Below are 18719 nucleotides of genomic sequence, written 5' to 3' on the forward strand. Positions count from 1 at the left end.
GTATTAAGCTCAAGAACCAGTTTGGTGTAGGACTTCTGGGGAAGCAAAGGCGCAGCAGAAAGAGGAGCTGGTGAATGGACTGGCTCCTTGGAACCCCTCTCCGGATTAAGAAGAGGACTAGGATCACCCATAAGTTTGCTCCATACAGAGGCTCCCCGCGAAGAGATCATAGAATAGTGATCTCTGGGGGGTTTGAGAGCTCTGGGAGCCAGGGGAAAATCATCTTGCCTAAACCACAGTTTGGCGCCTTCAAAAGGATACTGGGTTTGCCCATTTCCTCTCTTAATTACCTTAAGAAATTGCTTGTTATTGATCTTCTGGATGTTAAGAACCTTTTGAAGGGCAAGTTTCATTATGCCGGGAGAGCTTTCTTCTATCCTGAATGAAAGAAGTTTCATGTAAGTTTAAGGACTAAAAAGAAAAAAATTAATTTTTGGAAAACAGAAAAAAGGACTAGAATGTTGATTTTGGAAAGTTAAGTAGCCAGACAGACTTGAAAGAATATTTCCTGTGGGTTGCTTAAAATTTTATAAAAGTATAAATGAAGATTTTGAAATTAACTGTAAGAAATCCTCCTGTGGGAAAGTTTTGCTGATTAGAAAATAAGCATACGGTAAGAGGGAACTTTGAAGGTTGATTAGAGGGAACCAGAGAGAACTAAGGATTACAATTAAAGAAGAGACCTATTAATATAATGGAGCAATATTATCTAACTGTAGAAGAAATTAAGGCTGCTGGAAACAATATACTCAGAAATTACTTTCAAGACTGTCTGCCACTATAAAAATGGATCTAACAGAGGCTATAGAAGAGGAACAGACTTTACTGGACAAAATAGAGACTGAGGCTGACTTGTGTGGATTTGAAAATGGATTTTGAAAAAATGCCAGACTACAAGAATGATTTGAAAAAAAGGTGAACTGGATTTGAAAATGGATTAAAATTTTACAGACTATAAGAGCAAGATGGAAAAAGATGCCACAGTGATTTACAAATGAAACTGGCTGATATTTTAATAACTAAAGGGGACATACAAATAAATAAATCAAAAGAGTGACTTGGATAACCTTCTTATCTTCAATATACAAAAGGAATGTTTTAAACTACTGAAGCTGTTCCTGAGAGGAAACAAAGAGAAAATGATAAGAAATCAACTTGTGGGATATTATTTGAAAGGATTACAGATCAAGCTTTTTAAAAGTAAATGGAAGGAGTACAAAGTCAATTTATTTGACCAGGGTTAAAATATAGATGTTGGGGTTTCTGGTAGCTATTAATGGAATTTCTTTTTGACCAGGACTGAATGAGGCTTTAAAGTTTTGTTTATAAATAGGGAGAGATTTCTTTTGCTTTATTTCTCAAAGAAAGTGATAAGCTAGAATACAAAGTGGATTTTTTGATTAAGGTTAAAATATGTATGTTATTGTTTCTGGTAGCTCTTAATGGACTTTTGCTGAATAGGACCGAATGATGAGTTTTTACAATTCGTTTATTGATAAGAGATGAAATACGGGAAGAAGAGATTTTTTTTTTATTGAAACACTAGAGGAAGTGTTAAGTTGCTGAAGTTGTTTACATTTGTCTGGTGGGAGGGGTGAGTCATTATTTTATATATTTTTCTTATTTTTTTCCTTTTTCTCTCTCTCTTTGTACTTTTCTTTCTCTTTTCTTCACTTTTTATATTTTTCTGAGTTTGTATTAGTCTTTTATCTTTGTATAAGATTTGTATTTGTAAACTTTAATAAAATTATTATTTTAAAAAAAAGATCCAGTTTGGTGTAGTGGTTAAGGCACCAGGCTAGAAACCAATAGACTATGAGTTCTAGTCCTACCTTAGGCACAAAGCCAACTGGTTGACCTTAGGCCAATCATTCTCTCTTAGTCCTAGGAAGCAGGCAGTGGCAAACCACTTCTGAAAATCTTGCCATGAAAACTGCATGGACTCGAAGGCACAAAAATAAAGTAAAACAATAAAATAAAGCTCAAAGATTGAAACCTTTCTCATATTATAAAATAATTCATTGCATTTTGCAACTGTTTATCAGTGTCATACTTAGCATTAATTGTACAATTTAAGCAACCTTCATTAACATTTTAGAAATCATATTTAACATTGATATAAACTTTTTCCTGACCTTTAAAGGTTCGAGTCATCTAAATCAGTGTTTCTCAACCTTGGCAGCTTGAAGATGTGTGGACTTCAATTCCCAGAATTCCTCAGCGAGCATGCTGGCTAGGGAATTCTGGGAGTTGAAGTCCACACATCTTTACACATCTTCACAGGACTAAATCACACCTTCACAATCCACACATCTTCACAGGACTAAATCATCACAGTATTACCAATTCCTAGTTTCTATTGTACAAATATCATTGTACTCAGCTATTATCTGTATTCAATAATGTATTATACACCATTTATAATACAATAAAACAATTAACTTGGGGAAAAAAGAAAGATAAAGCTCAGAATGAGCTAAAGTTGAAATAAGTTGCTAAAAACAGCAAAAAGGGAATTAAGTATGTTCAAAATAAAATAAAAGGAAAATAATGAGAGACAATATGGTGGTGTGGTTAAAGTGTTGAACTAGGAATGGGAAGACTCAGGTTCTAGTCCACCCTGAGCCACAAAAGCTCACATGGGCACTTTGGGACAGTCATTCTCTGTCTAAAATAGCTCAGAAGCTTTCTTGGGAGAGGGGAAAAAAAGAGGATAGGCACTATGTAGATTCCCTTAAGCTCCTGAACAAGAAGTGGAATTTCAATCTAAAAAATAAGTAAAATAATCAGTATACCAGCTGCTCACTGAAGATGACAAATGCTAACAGTTGGCTCCTAGTTTGATTCCACCTTTTCCAATAAAAATGTTTTATGTTCATCCAAGAAATTATTTAAAAAAACAGGATGAAAAAGAACAACTGAAGCTTGAGATTTAGAGGTAGTCTCTGTCAATGTTTTTATTTACATTCCGTTTTATTTACTAAATAGGTAGGGCCAGATGAATTGCACCCCACTATAATGAAGGAACTACATTTTGGCTTGGGTAACCTTTATATATAATCTTTGATGAATTCTGGACAACTAATAAAGTGCAAAACTGGAGGAGAGGAAATATTCTAATCTTCAAAAAGAGAAAAATGGAGATCTGGGGAAGTAAAGACCAGTCTGACATCAATTCCTGGAAGATTCTTCAGCATCTCATAAAGAGAATGATCTGTAAACATTAAAAACAATGAAATAATTATATGGATTTTTTTTTAATTTATAAACCACCCAAAGTTGTTAAGGAATCATTTTCATCATGACTTAGATGGAGGCATGGAGGGGAACACTTATCAAATTTGAATGCAAAATTGGGTGAAATTTTGTAGAAGACAGAAATAAAACTCAAAATGTTCTTCATGGGTTAGATAAAAAGGTTTGAAAGGAAGAACACTGAAATTTAATAGAGATAAATGCAAAGTTCTTCACTTAGGGAAACAAACAAACATGAAATGTTCAAGTAAAGGATGGAGGTTAGCTGCCTCAGTAAAAGAACTTGTGAAAAGGATCCTGGAATGTAGTTGATTGTAAACTGAATACACATCAGCAGTATGATTTAGCTATGAAAAAAGGCAAAGGCAATCTTAGGCTTCATTAGACAAAGTACAATTTCCAAGTCATGGGAAAGAGCAGTATTTAGTTTTCATCAGATTCACTTTTAGTGTCCAATTCTGAGCACCACACTTTAAGAAGGATTCAGAGAAAGAGTAACAGCCTCCAAAAAGTGCAATGAGATGAATCTAGTAGAATAAATTCTGAGATAATTGCAGGATTTGAAATATATTCCATAACATCCTTCTCTGAATTCTCTCACAAAATGGAGAATTGATAGTAAATGTTTAAAACTATAACTATATGGTCCATGGGAGGGTCTCCCAGCAGCTTTAGAATTATTTATGCATCTTTCTCTCCAATGGTAGATAGAGGTTTGATAAAAGGATTGATCTCAGAAAGATAAATCCAACATTGGATGGCCATGCCTAGGCCAAAGTAAAACTTCAACAGCCTAGACATTAACAGACATTAATACAATGTTAATACTATTAAAAAACAGATGGACTAAGGGTTGTTCCATTAGTATGTCAGAAGATATGGATTTATATTCATACATTTCCATATTCCCAGAATTGGGTGTGACCTACATCAGCCCTGGAACTGACAGAGTTCATTTTCCTTCCATTGACATCAATGGTAGGCAAACATTTAAAAAGAAAACAAATGGAAGGAAGAAAGGAAAAAAAATAGATGCTGCTCCTGAATCTCTTCTGGCCTCCAGTATAAGACCAGGAAAGACTGTATTCCTTAGACTAAAGTATTTCTAAGATAAATTGGGACCATAAACATTTAAAATTGTCCTTGGAAATTAATAGCTAGACAGTGAGCTGAACTAGGACAGATACTATATATTCCCTAACGCAGCTGCTAATAGAAAATACATCAAGCCATTTGTGAAAGCTGAAAATTCTGAATGGTCTTCAAAGACAGCCCAGCTTAAAAAAAAATCTATAAACTCTTTGAGGTATGAATGATAGTTAGAAGATCCTTGATGTAACTTATCTAAAACATCCTACCTTGCTATTCAAAAAGCAAAATTCATGTATAAAAGAGTATTCTCAAATTTCAGACCAAAGGTAAGTCAATGTTAATTTGAAGCCTAGTTCCGAAAAGGAAGATACATAGGTATTCATAAGATGCTGCAACAGATTCTTAAACAACTTTAATTTGTTTTAGCTACCAAACAGAGAGAAGCTATAGTTCATGTTAACAGTGGTTGTTATATTGCATCAGATACATCTGAAAACACTTCAGAAATTTCTTCTTTCTTTCTTTCCACAAAATACATATATTTTAAATTTCTACCCACTCCAGAAATACAGCATTCTCTTCTTTCATGGATTTAGATAGATAAATAACCTAACCTTAACTTATTTACAAGGAAGATGCAAGAAAAGATAGAACAAATCCAAATGACAAATATTTCACTTGTAATGAATACTAAACCTGATCCGGTGCTGATACAACTCCGGCTGTCAATGGATCACAATCCTTGTATATTGAGTACATTGATAGTCCATTCAGTGATGCAAAAATCAGAACTATCCAGAGTCCCACAAGATTTAGATACAGAGCACTGTAACAAAATTTTATAAGTTTGGAAGATTAGAAAGCTCTTTTCTGTCTAAAATTATATTACAATAGAGAAGTATTACCATACTCTCATGCTACATTTTTATGCAGTAATCTTTTTATCTTAAGCAAAATATGAAGTATTAGTGCTTTCCTTTTATAGTTTTAAAACATTATGCTAGTCCTAATGCAAGAAAGGATGACCAAAAGTTCAATGAAAAATGGATTGAAATGGCAAATATAGTTAATAGAAGACCATTTAGCTTTGTACTTTTGTTTTCTTTATGAGATTTACTAGATTTGTATCCACCTTTCATTTGGGAGTTTGAGGCAGAAAAAATAGCACCATTTCCTCTTATTCCTCACCCCACCTCAAACCCTGTGACATACATTGGACTGAAAGAGTGACTAGCCTGAAGTCACCTAGTGAACTTCTATGGCTAAGGGTCTAGAACATGGACTAGAATATAGGTCTCTCTCTCTCTCTCTCTCTCTTCTAGTCTAACACATCAAGCACTATACCGCATTGGCTCTGTGTGTGTGCATGTGTGTATGTGCACATTCATACACACACATACACAGGCATTCTCTCTTTTTTTATTTATTTATTTAGCAAATTTATATAGCCACCCATCTCACATAATGTGACCCTGGGTGGCATACAAACATAGCAACAATTAAGCAACATAGCCAAACTTAACACACTGAACATAAATCAAAATAAAAACATGATATATACACAGAGAGAGAGATTTCATCTTTCTTAAAAAACCAACCCACACGCATAACATGAAAGGAGGAAACTATCTCATTCAAACAAGATCTGAAAATATGATTTGGTAAATGCAGATCCTGATTTAAAGTTCATGTTGTTTCCTTTAACTAAGCTTTCAACTAAATAGGAAAATTCACCCTCGGAATTCCCTAGTATTAAAATTAGCTTGCATCAATTGATCATGCCAGTATTAAAAAGTAGCATACCGCCATTCTTCATTACTACTTTTAACAACTATATAAGGTCAGGTTCTTCAGAAATAACAAATTAAGCCAAATACTAAAGAATTCAGCAAGGATATTCCATCTGTGGAAACAGACATGAAAATCCTATTTTTTGTTTAGCAAGTTGTAGCACTGCAGAAGAGAACCACTAATGCTTATATATATATATCCTACTACTACAAGGACTTTTGGATTGGAACAATGCATTTCCATGTGAAGGAGTGAAGTTGAGGTTGCTCTCTGTGCTTTGGAAAAGTAGCTGCAGCCAAGCAGAAACACTTCTTGCCTCATTTCCCTAACTCAAACTTTACTCGCAAGCATCCAAGCCAACATTCCAGCTGCCTGTGATAATTGAGCCACACCCTGACATTTTCAAGGATGTACTGACATCCAGAGGCAGCCTCACCTCCACCCAGGCTCTTAGCTTACAAAACCAAATGCCAAGACAAAGTGAAAAGGTGTGTGTATAGGCGGAAAGGTGATAAGCAACGGCATACAGATGGGGAAGCGGAGGCGACTTCTGAAGATTGGCAGCTATTACAAGCAGGCAAGAGGACTATCATTCAACTGCCAGGACCACAAGTTATGGTGAGCAGCATATCCTGGTGGGACTCCTGCCTGGAGCTTTGCTGGGAGCTCAGTAGCAACTAGAAGCAGCACCTCATCTCAACTAGTGTAAGAATGTTTGGAAAAAGGCAAAGGTTGTATGCCACTTTATAGATTTTATATATTTATATAGACTTTATAGACTTTAGCTTGAACTAAGTATAAAAGGGCTGAGTATTAAAGACATATTTACATGACAACATCACCTTGCAAGTCCTAGATAGGTGGAGAGCAATAGTCTGTTGTTGGGGAAGGTATTTGCTGTAGTAAAGCATTTTGTACAGATTTACTATGCTGTGGGGTGTCCAGTCCTTGGAAAACAAAGAACCCTCACATTACAACATGCAGACTTACCATTTGGCATCCCACTGTGATCTGCAAGCAAAATATCGTTGAACTTGACTTTGATTTGTTGCATACATGCCAAGCCAAGTAAAAGTGCCACCAATAACAATGGTCCACACAGTATGCCTTTGCAAAGGACTTGGGTTAAAGCTAAGTAGAAGATACAAGAAAACAATTTAAATATTGTCACTGAAAGAACTCAAGAGTTCAGTGGAGAAAAAAACAGACTTAACAAAAATTCATGTTTTTTCCAGTAGAAATATAGAAACTATAAATAATTAAATGTCACTCTTACAGGTGACACTTCTCATGTTGTCAAACCAATGCCATCATCTAGAAGGAGTTCCTATTTTGCCTATAACATGTTACAGTAATATAAAATGCTCCACCCCATAAAGAAAGGGGTGGAACACCAACTAGGTACCATTGTTTGCTTTCCCATTCGCAAGTTGGAGAAAATGTTAGTTGGCTCAGAGAAAGGTAAAGGACAATGCATTGGCAAAAAAATATTTCTTATGGCTTTGCAGACAGGGCCACAGAGAAGGCTAATTTCTAATCTTAGCACATAAGCAAGACATGTAATGCAGATCTGAAAAATATTGGGAAAGAAAGTTTTCTCTGAGGAACTACCTACAAATCCTTGGAAGTGGTGACTGTGGCATTCCATGTGACATACAGGTAGTCCCCGGGTTAAGAACGCCTGGGTTACAGATAACCCATAGTTAAGAATGGAGCCTATTATAGCAAAATTTGAATTAAATACACAATGATTTGAGTTAAATAACACAATGGTTTGAGTTCATTACACAATACTACTTATACAGTATTATGCAGTAACAGTGTTTTGGCTTATGTACAAATTCAACTTAAGGACAGACCTTCGGAATAGAACTTGTTCTTAAACTGGGGACTACCTGTACTTCTTATGTTAACATACTGTGTAAGTCATCTGAGTCAGTCGCATCTCATCATGAAAGGGTGGTGGCAAGGATTTAGGATTTTTGTACAATTAGTTGCCAAGAGAATGTTGTTGCTATGGTTCATATAATCTTATAGAAATTCCTATCTCCTGGTCAACCTTTCTAAACTTACTAGGAGAAAAATAATGCTTAAACCTTGATAATTAAGCCTCCTTTTCAAGAAACCCAAAATAATTTATTTTTTATTACTACTATACAGAGAGTCTGAACAAGATAGAAGCTCTTCTTCCTGGGTTACATTGTTATTCAAGAGTATCTTCTATTTCTTCTAATACAAAAGATTACCACTAAGAAGAAAGACCACTCTCTAATATTAATCTGACATTAATATATAAAAGCTTTGGGTGAAGAGACAAGCATTCAACTGTCACTTTAAAGGGATGACAGTAAGCTCCTAAGCTTCAGAAGAGAGAATATTTCTATCTAGATATAATATAGATATAATAGATATAATATAAAAACTATTCTTTAAAAATGAACCCAAATTTTTGTACAATTAGTTGCCAAGAGAATGTTGTTGCTATGGTTCATACAATCTAATAGAAATTCCTATCTCCTGGTCAACCTTTCTAAGCTTTCATAGTCGGCTATATTCTAAACTGTCATAGTCGGCTATATAGATATAAAATGTTTATTAGTAAATAGATTGTTAATTTACTATTTTAAAACCATTAGGTTCATATTAGTTGTCCACTTGTTCAAATATAAATTCATAAACTTAAAAAAAAACTTTTAGTATCAGTTGCATTTATATTACTTCTCAAGCAAAAGAATACTTACTCCCAAGTTTTTAGTCTTCCTCCCTGGTAAGCATCATATAGAATAGGACCAAATCCTCCTTTAATGATCACAGCCTTTGCAAGCACTGCTACAAACCCAGTTACCATCAGTATATATTGGAAAACATCTGCCCAGACTACTGCCCTTAGGCCACCCTATTTGGAAACAGCAGGTATAAAGTATAGTAAAAGATCTGTTCTGCCTATGTCAATATGCATATTGAATCTGGCAAGGAAGTGCTTCAATGACAAACTTTTCTACTTTTGCACAAACTGTCCATTAATCATATCAGATCATATGTATATCCATTTGTCTTTAGAAAAGAAAATTAAAAAGAGTCAGGCTTTCATTTATATTCTAGTATTTAGGTCTGTTTCAACTGAATAAATATTCATATTCTAAATAATATGTCAGATTCTTTTCTGAAAACACAATATCATAAACACAGCAGTTAGGAGTTGCTGTGTTTGTGATATTCTTTGAGGGGCCTTTTTTCTTCTTTAATTGTAATGTTATATCACAATATTAGTACAGAAAAAATATTTTTATGGATTGGTTTTTTTATAATACAGAAATTTTTACATGATGAGAAGGCAAGCCTTTTAAATAGAAGCTTTTCAACTTAACTCTAAAGCACCTAAGAAAGATGGGTTTTCCCTAGTTTAAGACTGTAAACACGAAATTCTATCTGCTTGCCTATTTGAAATTACCAAGTGAGAGAATACGGAAAACATGTAATGTATTAAATCTAACTTGGATTGCTTTATTGATAATTTATAGAATGTGTATTATAGAGATTTGTTAACATACTACTGTGCAGTAGAAGGTGCAGACTAATCCTGTTGCTATTACTGATCCCCACAACCGAAATCCTGTAACTGAGAAAAGAAAAAGACATATATAGTTTTTGAAATATTTCTAGGATAGTATAGAATATACTTAAATTAACTGAAGGAAAGATAACCAGAAGCACATATGAAAACCCATAATCACAACTGTAGTGCACACACAGATTGCAAACTTCACCCAATATTCATTAACTTCATCTCCTAGTATAAATGTTCACATTACCTTTATTCAAAGCCAATGATGGAGAATATATAACAATTCCAGTGTATAACATCTGCAGAAATAAAACAAAGAAGCATAAGTAAATGGGTATTCTCAGAAATATTTGTTTTATGTTAGCTTATACTGAATATAATATGAAACAAGGACTACTATTAGGTAAATTTACTGTACTAAAAGTTAATTTTGACCAGCACAATTTTAGTGCAAGGTAAGAAGAAAACCCAGACTGTAAGACCCTACCACAGCTTTGTATTTTTCCTTAGGCAACTATTGTTTTTATACCTGACTTCTTATACTAAATCCTCTGTACCCAAAGAGTTCTAATAGGGTGGTCTAAGCTTTTCAGATTGAGTAAAAAAAAGAAGAAACCAACTTATATGGTGACATAAGAACAAGTAGGATATTGAAAAATTATTACCATGGAATCTGCCTTTCCTTATAAACATGACCCTTTATAAATTAACTCATTAAAAGCCAATTTAATTCTAAACCAAGAGCACACAATTTATATAACACCATCTATATATTATCTGCAAATAAGTAACACAACTTTAAAATCTACTGTTCATAATACATTCAAGTTTAAAGATAATACTGTAACATTTTGTGCTTCTACTTGCCGTTACTGTTATAAACATCGTTGTTCCAAGAATACGCATATACTTATTATACCGAAGCTCCAAGTACTGCAAGAGAGGAAAGTTTTTAAAACAGAATAAATGTATGTGTGTACAGTAAAATGTAATGTACAGAGGAAAAAAAGTGGTGCTTAAGGATGCTCACTTACTTGTGAATAAATTCCAGCTAATTTACTATGACTTCCTTCATACAATTCGGACTTCATCAATGAAACTATATGCATAAATATTGTGACTCAGCTTACTTTTATTGACATCAAAGAAAAGAAAGGTGTGCATAAACCATAAAATGCACTTGGTTTCATATATGAAACAGGAGCATTATATGTTGGTAGTTCAGCTGGACTTTTGCAGTTCAGCCAAAGCAAAACCTTGAAGATTTTTGTTGTTTTTGTTGCTTCTGCCAAGACAAAATTTGAAAGGGTCTTATGGACTGAGTAAAAGAAGGCTACTGTATCTCCCCCCTCTTCCACCTGGCTTATGTCCCAGCCTGCCTGCTGAACTTCCCAGGGCTTCCCTTCTCCTTATCAATCCCCTGCTGCTGCTGCTGCTGCTGCTGCTGCTGCTGCTGCTGCTGCTGCTGCTGCTGCTGTCTTGAATTCAAGCACAGCATACCCAACTGGCCCATCCACTCGCTAATCTTCTGAGCATCTTCTTTCTTCCAAACCACTAGTCTACCTGCCCACTTGATCTTCCCAGTGCCTTCCTTCCCCTTCCTTCATCCCTCCCTAACCTATCTTTGATAAATTTTAAACAAGCTGCTGAAATATTTCTGTCTGGTTGGTTTTTGAACATTCTTAAATGTGAGTAATTCCATTGTCGGATATACTTTTAAAGGCATTTCTTCTCTTTGCTTACCTTGTTCTATAATAGAATATTCTTTTTAAATTTTAGAATTTTGCTTTAGAGCAAAAAGGGTACCCATAAATAATTTTGGAAGTAAATAAATAAAGTGAGATGAACAGGTAGAAATTTAATTAAAGGAGGAGTAATTGATTGGCATTTCCATGTAATACCTCAAAAATCAATATAATGCTAGTTTTAATTTATAGACTCAAGGGAGGTTTTTAATATATTTTATAGAAGTTTAGATTGTATTATTTCTCAGTTAGAATTATTTAAAATGTTTTAAACATGATATGAATATGTGCTGAAGCTGTGAAAAGGTGATACTATCATGATTCTATAAGGAAATGACCAAATGGGCTTAAAAATAAATATGTATAAAGCCTAGAAAGTTTTTTACAGCACAGTTTTAATGCCCCAACTTTAACAAAAAAGCAAACAGAAGAATTAACACAAATTTATCAGGGAATTCAACAGGAGAAAGAAAAGGAAATGGGTTGTGAAGGATTGCGTGTAGATTTGTGAAGTGTCAAACAATCATTTTCTGAATAGTCGCAGATTACAATGGAAGCATCTTGAGGGCTGCTGATTGCCCACTGTGAGAAACTGAGTGCTCGTTTCTGCTGAATAAACAGACACTGTAAGATAAATATAAGGCAGCCAGGTTCCAAAGCAAGCAGTGTAAAGAACAAAGCTGATACAGCAGAAACCAGCAGTTCCCAGACTATAGAGAACTGCCATGTTGCCCTAAGTCCACTGTTTCCAAAACAATCAAGGAAATAGCCAAGTATCCATTATCTTGGAAAGGCAGGAGGAAAAAGCCTAGAATTTAAACCTACAGTGGGGCAAAAAAGTATTTAGTCAGCCACCAATTGTGCAAGTTCTCCCACTTAAAAAGATGAGAGAGGCCTGTAATTTTCATCATAGGTATACCTCAACTATGAGAGACAAAATGGGGAAAAAAATCCAGAAAATCACATTGTCTGATTTTTAAAGAATTTATTTGCAAATCATGGTGGAAAATAAGTATTTGGTCAATATCAAAAGTTCATCTCAATACTTTGTTATATATCCTTTGTTGGCAATGACAGAGGTCAAACGTTTTCTGTAAGTCTTCACAAGGTTTTCACACACTATTGCTGGTATTTTGGCCCATTCCTCCATGCAGATCTCCTCTAGAGCAGTGATGTTTTGGGGCTGTCGCTGGGCAACACAGACTTTCAACCCCTTCAAAGGTTTTCCATGGGGTTGAGATCTGGAGACTGGCTAGGCCACTCCAGGACCTTGAAATGCTTCTTACAAAGCCACTCCTTCGTTGCCCGGGCGGTGTGTTTGGGATCATTGTCATGCTGAAAGACCCAGCCACGTTTCATCTTCAGTGCCCTTGCTGATGAAGGAGGTGTTCACTCAAAATCTCACGATACATGGCCCCATGCATTCTTTCCTTTACACGGATCAGTCGTCCTGGTCCCTTTGCAGAAAAACAGCCCCAAAGCATGATGTTTCCACCCCCATGCTTCACAGTAGGTATGGTGTTCTTTGGATGCAACTCAGCATTCTCTCTCCTCCAAACAAGACGAGTTGAGTTTAGACCAAAACGTTCTACTTTGGTTTCATCTGACCATATGCCATTCTCCCAATCCTCTTCTGGATCATCCAAATGCTCTCTAGCAAACTTCAGACGGGCCCAGACATGTACTGGCTTAAGCAGGGGGACACATCTGGCACTGCAGGATTTGAGTCCCTGGCGTTGTAGTGTGTTACTGATGGTAGCCTTTGTTACCTTGGTCCCAGCTCTCTGCAGGTCATTCACTAGGTCCCCCCATGTGGTTCTGAGATTTTTGCTCACCGTTCTTGTGATCATTTTGACCCCATGGGGTGAGATCTTGCATGGAGCCCCAGATCAAGGGAGATTATCAGTGGTCTTATATGTCTTCCATTTTCTAATTATTGCTCCCACAGTTGATTTCTTCATACCAAGCTGCTTGCCTATTGCAGATCCAGTCTTCCCAGCCTGGTGCAGGTCTACAATTTTGCTTCTGGTGTCCTTCAACAGCTCTTTGGTCTTAACCATAGTGGAGTTTGGAGTGTGACTGTTTGAGGTTGTGGACAAGTGTCTTTTATACTGATAACAAGGTCAAACAGGTGCCATTACTACAGGTAACGAGTGGAGGACAGAGGAGCCTCTTAAAGAAGTAGTTACAGGTCTGTGAGAACCAGACATCTTGCTTGTTTGTAGGCGACCAAATACTTATTTTCCACCATGATTTGCAAATAAATTCTTTAAAAATCAGACAATGTGATTTTCTGGATTTTTTCCCCCATTTTGTCTCTCATAGTTGAGGTATACCTATGATGAAAATTACAGGCCTCTCTCATCTTTTTAAGTGGGAGAACTTGCACAATTGGTGGCTGACTAAATACTTTTTTGCCCCACTGTAAATTGATAATATACCCACAGTATATACTGCTCCTGTTTCAGAAGACACCTCTTTTTCAGCAAATCCTGATAAATTATAGTTTTGAAACAGAAATTGAAGGCCTTATTTTGAGAGAAGCCAGCCAATTAAATTGTTCTAAGAGATTATTTTTGCAAGATAATAAATTCCACTGAGTTTCAAGAAAAGTGAAATTTCATTTTAAATTAATTTCATCCTTGATAACTGGGGACAGCAGTTTTATTTTTTAGCATTGTTGTTAATTTATAAGATTAACTACTATAAATTGTGCCAATGGTTGTTAATTTTTAAGAATTGAAAAAAGCAATGGAAGAGAGGTCTATGAAAATTATCAATGAAAGGTATATACTGTATGTATATACCTTGCTGATGGCAATTAACAGAGGGCTTGCCCCAATATCCAACAGGTGGGCTTCCCAAAGAAATAAGAACTGTTAGATGCAGCGGTCCTGAGATGTTCTGCATCTGTGGTTCAAATCCAAGAGAGATTCAAAAATTAAAACCGTTCCTGTTGGGTCCATGTGCAGTTTCAGTATGAAACTGCATAGCCAAGATCATTTTATCTTGCAAACTCAGCTAGAGGAGAGAGGGAAATCTTAAGCTACAAGTCCAGCTCCACGAAGATAATGGAAAGGTTTTAACATTAAAATGGGATGTGTATAGTTATGACTTAACACGTTATGTAAATGCATCCACTGGGCTTTGTTTAAGGCTTAGCATGTTATACAAACCTGAGCAATTGTGCTTATTGAACCAAATTATGGCTTACCACGGTGTATGAGTATGGCCACTATTCCTACCTCGTAAGTGCTCGTGATCCCCAGTCGATAGAAGACGGGTAGGAACACTTCGGCACTGATCACCACCATGATGGCGTAGGAGAGAGCAAAGATGATATAAACGCTTCCAAAGCGGTAGATTTCGGCAGGAGTCTCCAGCACCGTTAAGGCCGACATGAAACTGGTCGTGAGGGAAAATGACACAGGCCAAGAACTGAGGTTGCGGTCCGCCATCAGAAAGTCCTTGTGAGATTTTAATACTCCCCCGAAGGCATAGAATATGCCGACTATCGCCGACAAAAGCAACATGGTTGAGAAGATGACATAGTCTAGGGTGGTGAAACGTTGACTGAGTACGTCAAAATCGGATTGAGAGGGGATCGTCGACATGATAACCCGGCCCACTGGAGGGCAACCGATAGGCTGGACCGACTAGAGGAGAGAGGGGGCACAGGATCGTCCGTTACGGAGCAGCGCCTGTAGATACAGACCTGCTGGGTGGTCTAAGGCCGGCGCCCCACCCCGAAGGTCTGCTTTCTCCCCGCAGCCCAACTCAACGCAAGCTCCCCCCCCCCGCGCGCCCGGGAAGACACGCGCAGCCAACCGCCCCGCGGCTTAGAAGCGCCTCGCCGAGCCTGGGGAGCGGCGCGCGGGGCGGTTTTTCCTCTTTGGTGCACTTTTCCGCCAGACTTTTCCCTTGGGTTGTAAGCACTCCGTTCTACGTCGGCTTTTTTCTCCTCCCAGCTATTTGTTTTTATCAGATCGCCTGCCTTTCTTCATCCCGTGTCCCCAATTTTGCTGAACAGCCTTTTCGCCCTAACACTTCCCTGTTAGTCCCATGGCGTGTTTGACTGATATTTGTGTGGGTTTTTTCCCCTGTGTACCTTTATTCCTTCGCCAAGACTTTGCAAAATAGCCAGCTTTTGGAACTAGACGTGGACCAGGCAGAATTTCTGATACTCAGATGTGATCCGGAAATGTCTTTCAGCTGGAAGGACGAATATTTCTCAAGTGCTTCTTGTCCCAAGTATTCTGGACGCTGTTTTTTAACCATAGCGAAGCGATAGCGGTAGAAAAAATGTAATAATTTTTTTGGATTAGTTAAAGAAGAAGGCTTTTTTCTCCACATATTGTCTGCCATGCGTTTAAATCTTGGTTAAAGTTCTTTTAAAACAGCAGAAAGCTGTTTTGCATTTTCAGATACAAAATGCTTCAAAACAAATTTTATTTACAGATGTTTTAATAAGTTATTATGTTATCTTTATGCAAATAGAACTTTTTTAAACAGGGTTCAGCACGTTCATTTATATCATATTTGAATTCATCCTCCAAGGAGCTCATAGTGTTGTTTCTTTACAACAATGAAGTGAGATAATTAGGTTAAGAACTGAGTGTCAGGATCACTCTATGAACCTCCTAGTGAGCTGTTACAGTATTCAAACCTAGGATTGTATATTGGATTGTGGCCTCTTACAACATATTTAAAATAAAATAGAATATGTAATAAGAAATCCCAGTTTATTTCACCTGTTTCAAGTAAATTTTGCTACAAAAGCATATAATTCTTCATCTTCCTGGACTCTCCTTTTCCTCTTTTAGTAATTAAATTTTGATGTTTTATGTATTTATATGTATTTATGGTTTTAATGTTTTGGGTGAGTCACCCAGAGTCCCCCATTGGGGGGAGATGGGTGGGGGAGAAATTTAATCAATCAATCAATCATATAACTCCTGGAATTAAAGCAGCAGCATTGTCTGAGCCATAGTGATACTTCTACAGCACCTCAAAATAAAAGCAGTTCTTATTTCTAGTAAAATCATTGCTATAGTAAACTTATGACACTACTATATTTAATGAATGAATATTTTTATTACTGTCTCTGACCAGAACTGCAAACAAAAATACATTAAAAATAAAGTAAAAACAAAACAAGATAAAATAAAATAAAATATTACAATTGATGGTGGGTTCGTTGGTGGATAATAAAAGTCTGCTTAATTGTACAGGCAGTATAACAAAATTTAGCTATGTTCAAAGAGACTGAATCATACTGATCTAATAACAACTGTACATAAAAAAAGCCAGAATTTCCTGGATGTTTTACTGTATCAGGTAAGGAGTATAAGGTAGATCCTTGAGTCCTTATAGAGGGTACAGTATAGCAGGACATGAGCTGTAGTTTCAACAGCCCCTTGTTCACAGGAGCACAGTCTCAGCTCCCAGGGAACTTTTGTGTATCAGCCCCCCAAAACTGCTGTAGGGAGAGTGTTGAAGTGTGCACTATGCGTTAGTGCTCTTTGTAATTTGGAAACAATTATGTGGTGTAAGTATCTCGATTTGTAAAAAGGGGCTTGACTGCTCAGGAAAATGTTCTTAGGTAGAGCAGACTAGTCCTGTTGGGCTTCCAGGTCTTTGATATGTTGTTTAAATGCGCTCATAACCCATCATTAGGAATGCTTCCCTGGAAAAGCCAAGAAGTTTAAGTTTTTGTGAGATTGTCCTGAACCATAATGTTTTGTAATTGTCCTCAATAAGGAAAGAACTCAAACCTGTGGGAAAGAACAGTAACTTCAACCAATGTGCTATGATACAGGTCCATGCACCTGTTTTGACTTTGACAGCCCTGCCTCCCTTCTTAATATTACATTTGGAACACAGGGGGCTACCTGGAATATAGCCCTTAGGAATATAGAGTGGACCCTTTCCAGAGGAGTAAAGGAAGCATAAGGAAGAGTAGTTGTGCATGAGCCTTAACTGAATATAGCTTCAGTGCTGCTGGGATATGCTGTACTCCTCTGGTGAAGTGAAAAGATTGAATTGCAGCCACTGTTTTTTGAGCATTTTGTATAACATAATTTTGGTGTGCATTGTGTTGGTGGAGCTATGGAAAACTATGCTCAAATATTTAAAAGATTTCACTTGTTTAATACTATTTATTTATCTTCCAGGTGTGCAGTTTAGGTCTCTTTGCAAAGATCAGGATATTAGTTTTACTATAGTTGATTTCAAGTGCTTCCTCTGAGCAGTAATTGGGCAGAGCATTCATAGCTCTTTTAAGTCCAATTAATGTTTGTGATAGAAGTATTAGGTCATCTGCATACAACCAAGTTGCAATATGTCTGTTTGCTAGTTTTGGGGAGTGATGTTCTAATTTATTTATTTTGGCCACGAATGGATTTAGGTACAGATTAACAGCAGGGGAGATAAAATACATCCCTGCCTCGCTCCTCTGTAAGTTGGAATCTCATTAGTATGGTGGCCTTACATACCACATCGAACTATGATTCTAGAATTAAACAATAATAACCATCTATCAATGGTAGTATTCATAAGCTTAGTCCATAGCCTTGTTCTGGAAACTAGATTGAATGTGGACTTAAAATCAATAAAGGCAGTATATAATATTGAGCTTGTTTTAGATCTGTATTTTTCAGCCAGATATTGAAGTATAAGGGCATGTCCTGAAGCTTGCTTTCTCATCTGCCAATATATGCTCTAGGTCGATCCAGTCAACTGATTTGTTGTATAAGTGTCTGGTATAATAAGAGCTTTCTTATTATACTTAAGGGTACCTGAAGGCTGTGGGGGTCTGGATGGGGAACAACAGGCTTCAACTGAACCCTGGTAAGATGGAGTGGCTATGGATTGGAGGTTCCTTTGTATCTGAGGGTTTACCATCTTTGGTTCTCAATGGGGTTGCATTGCCCCAGATAGACCCGATGTGTAATCTGGGGGTCCTCCTGGACTCACAACTCCTGCTTGAGAAGCAGGTGGCAGTTGTGGCCAGGAAGGCCTTTGCTCAACTTCATGTTGTGTGCCAGTTACGCCCCTTCCTGGATCAGCAGGCCCTCTGGTCTGTCACTCTTGCCCTGGTCATCTCTCGTTTAGACTATTGCAAGGCGCTGTACATGGGGCTACCCATGAAGAGCATTCAGAAACTACAGCTGGTTCAAAATGCAGCCACACAGGCAATCTTGGGTGCTCCAAGGATGGCACATGTAACATTGCTGTGGGAGCTGCACTGGGTTCCAGTTTGTTTCCGGGTC

At 36.9% G+C, this 18719-nt stretch overlaps 1 protein-coding gene across 1 annotated transcript in view; it reads right to left on the minus strand.

The window, feature by feature from the left end:
• LOC103055955 (sodium-coupled monocarboxylate transporter 1-like) overlaps positions 1-15062 on the minus strand; it is a 39152-nt gene extending 24090 nt beyond the window's left edge. Inside the window, exons 1-7 of the mRNA XM_088141508.1 lie at positions 14694-15062; positions 10571-10636; positions 9951-10002; positions 9690-9757; positions 8880-9034; positions 7129-7269; positions 5044-5173 (exon numbers count right to left, since the gene is read on the minus strand). Of these exons, the coding sequence (XP_087997634.1) occupies positions 5044-5173; positions 7129-7269; positions 8880-9034; positions 9690-9757; positions 9951-10002; positions 10571-10636; positions 14694-15062 (981 nt within the window). The remainder of the gene's footprint in view (positions 1-5043; positions 5174-7128; positions 7270-8879; positions 9035-9689; positions 9758-9950; positions 10003-10570; positions 10637-14693) is intronic.
• Between the last annotated feature and the right edge of the window lie 3657 nt (positions 15063-18719).

This window comes from Python bivittatus, unplaced genomic scaffold (assembly GCF_059951505.1).
Source record: "Python bivittatus isolate LINGU-HERP-01145 unplaced genomic scaffold, Pbiv_v1 ctg000330_np1212, whole genome shotgun sequence".
NCBI classification, from domain to species: domain Eukaryota; kingdom Metazoa; phylum Chordata; class Lepidosauria; order Squamata; family Pythonidae; genus Python; species Python bivittatus.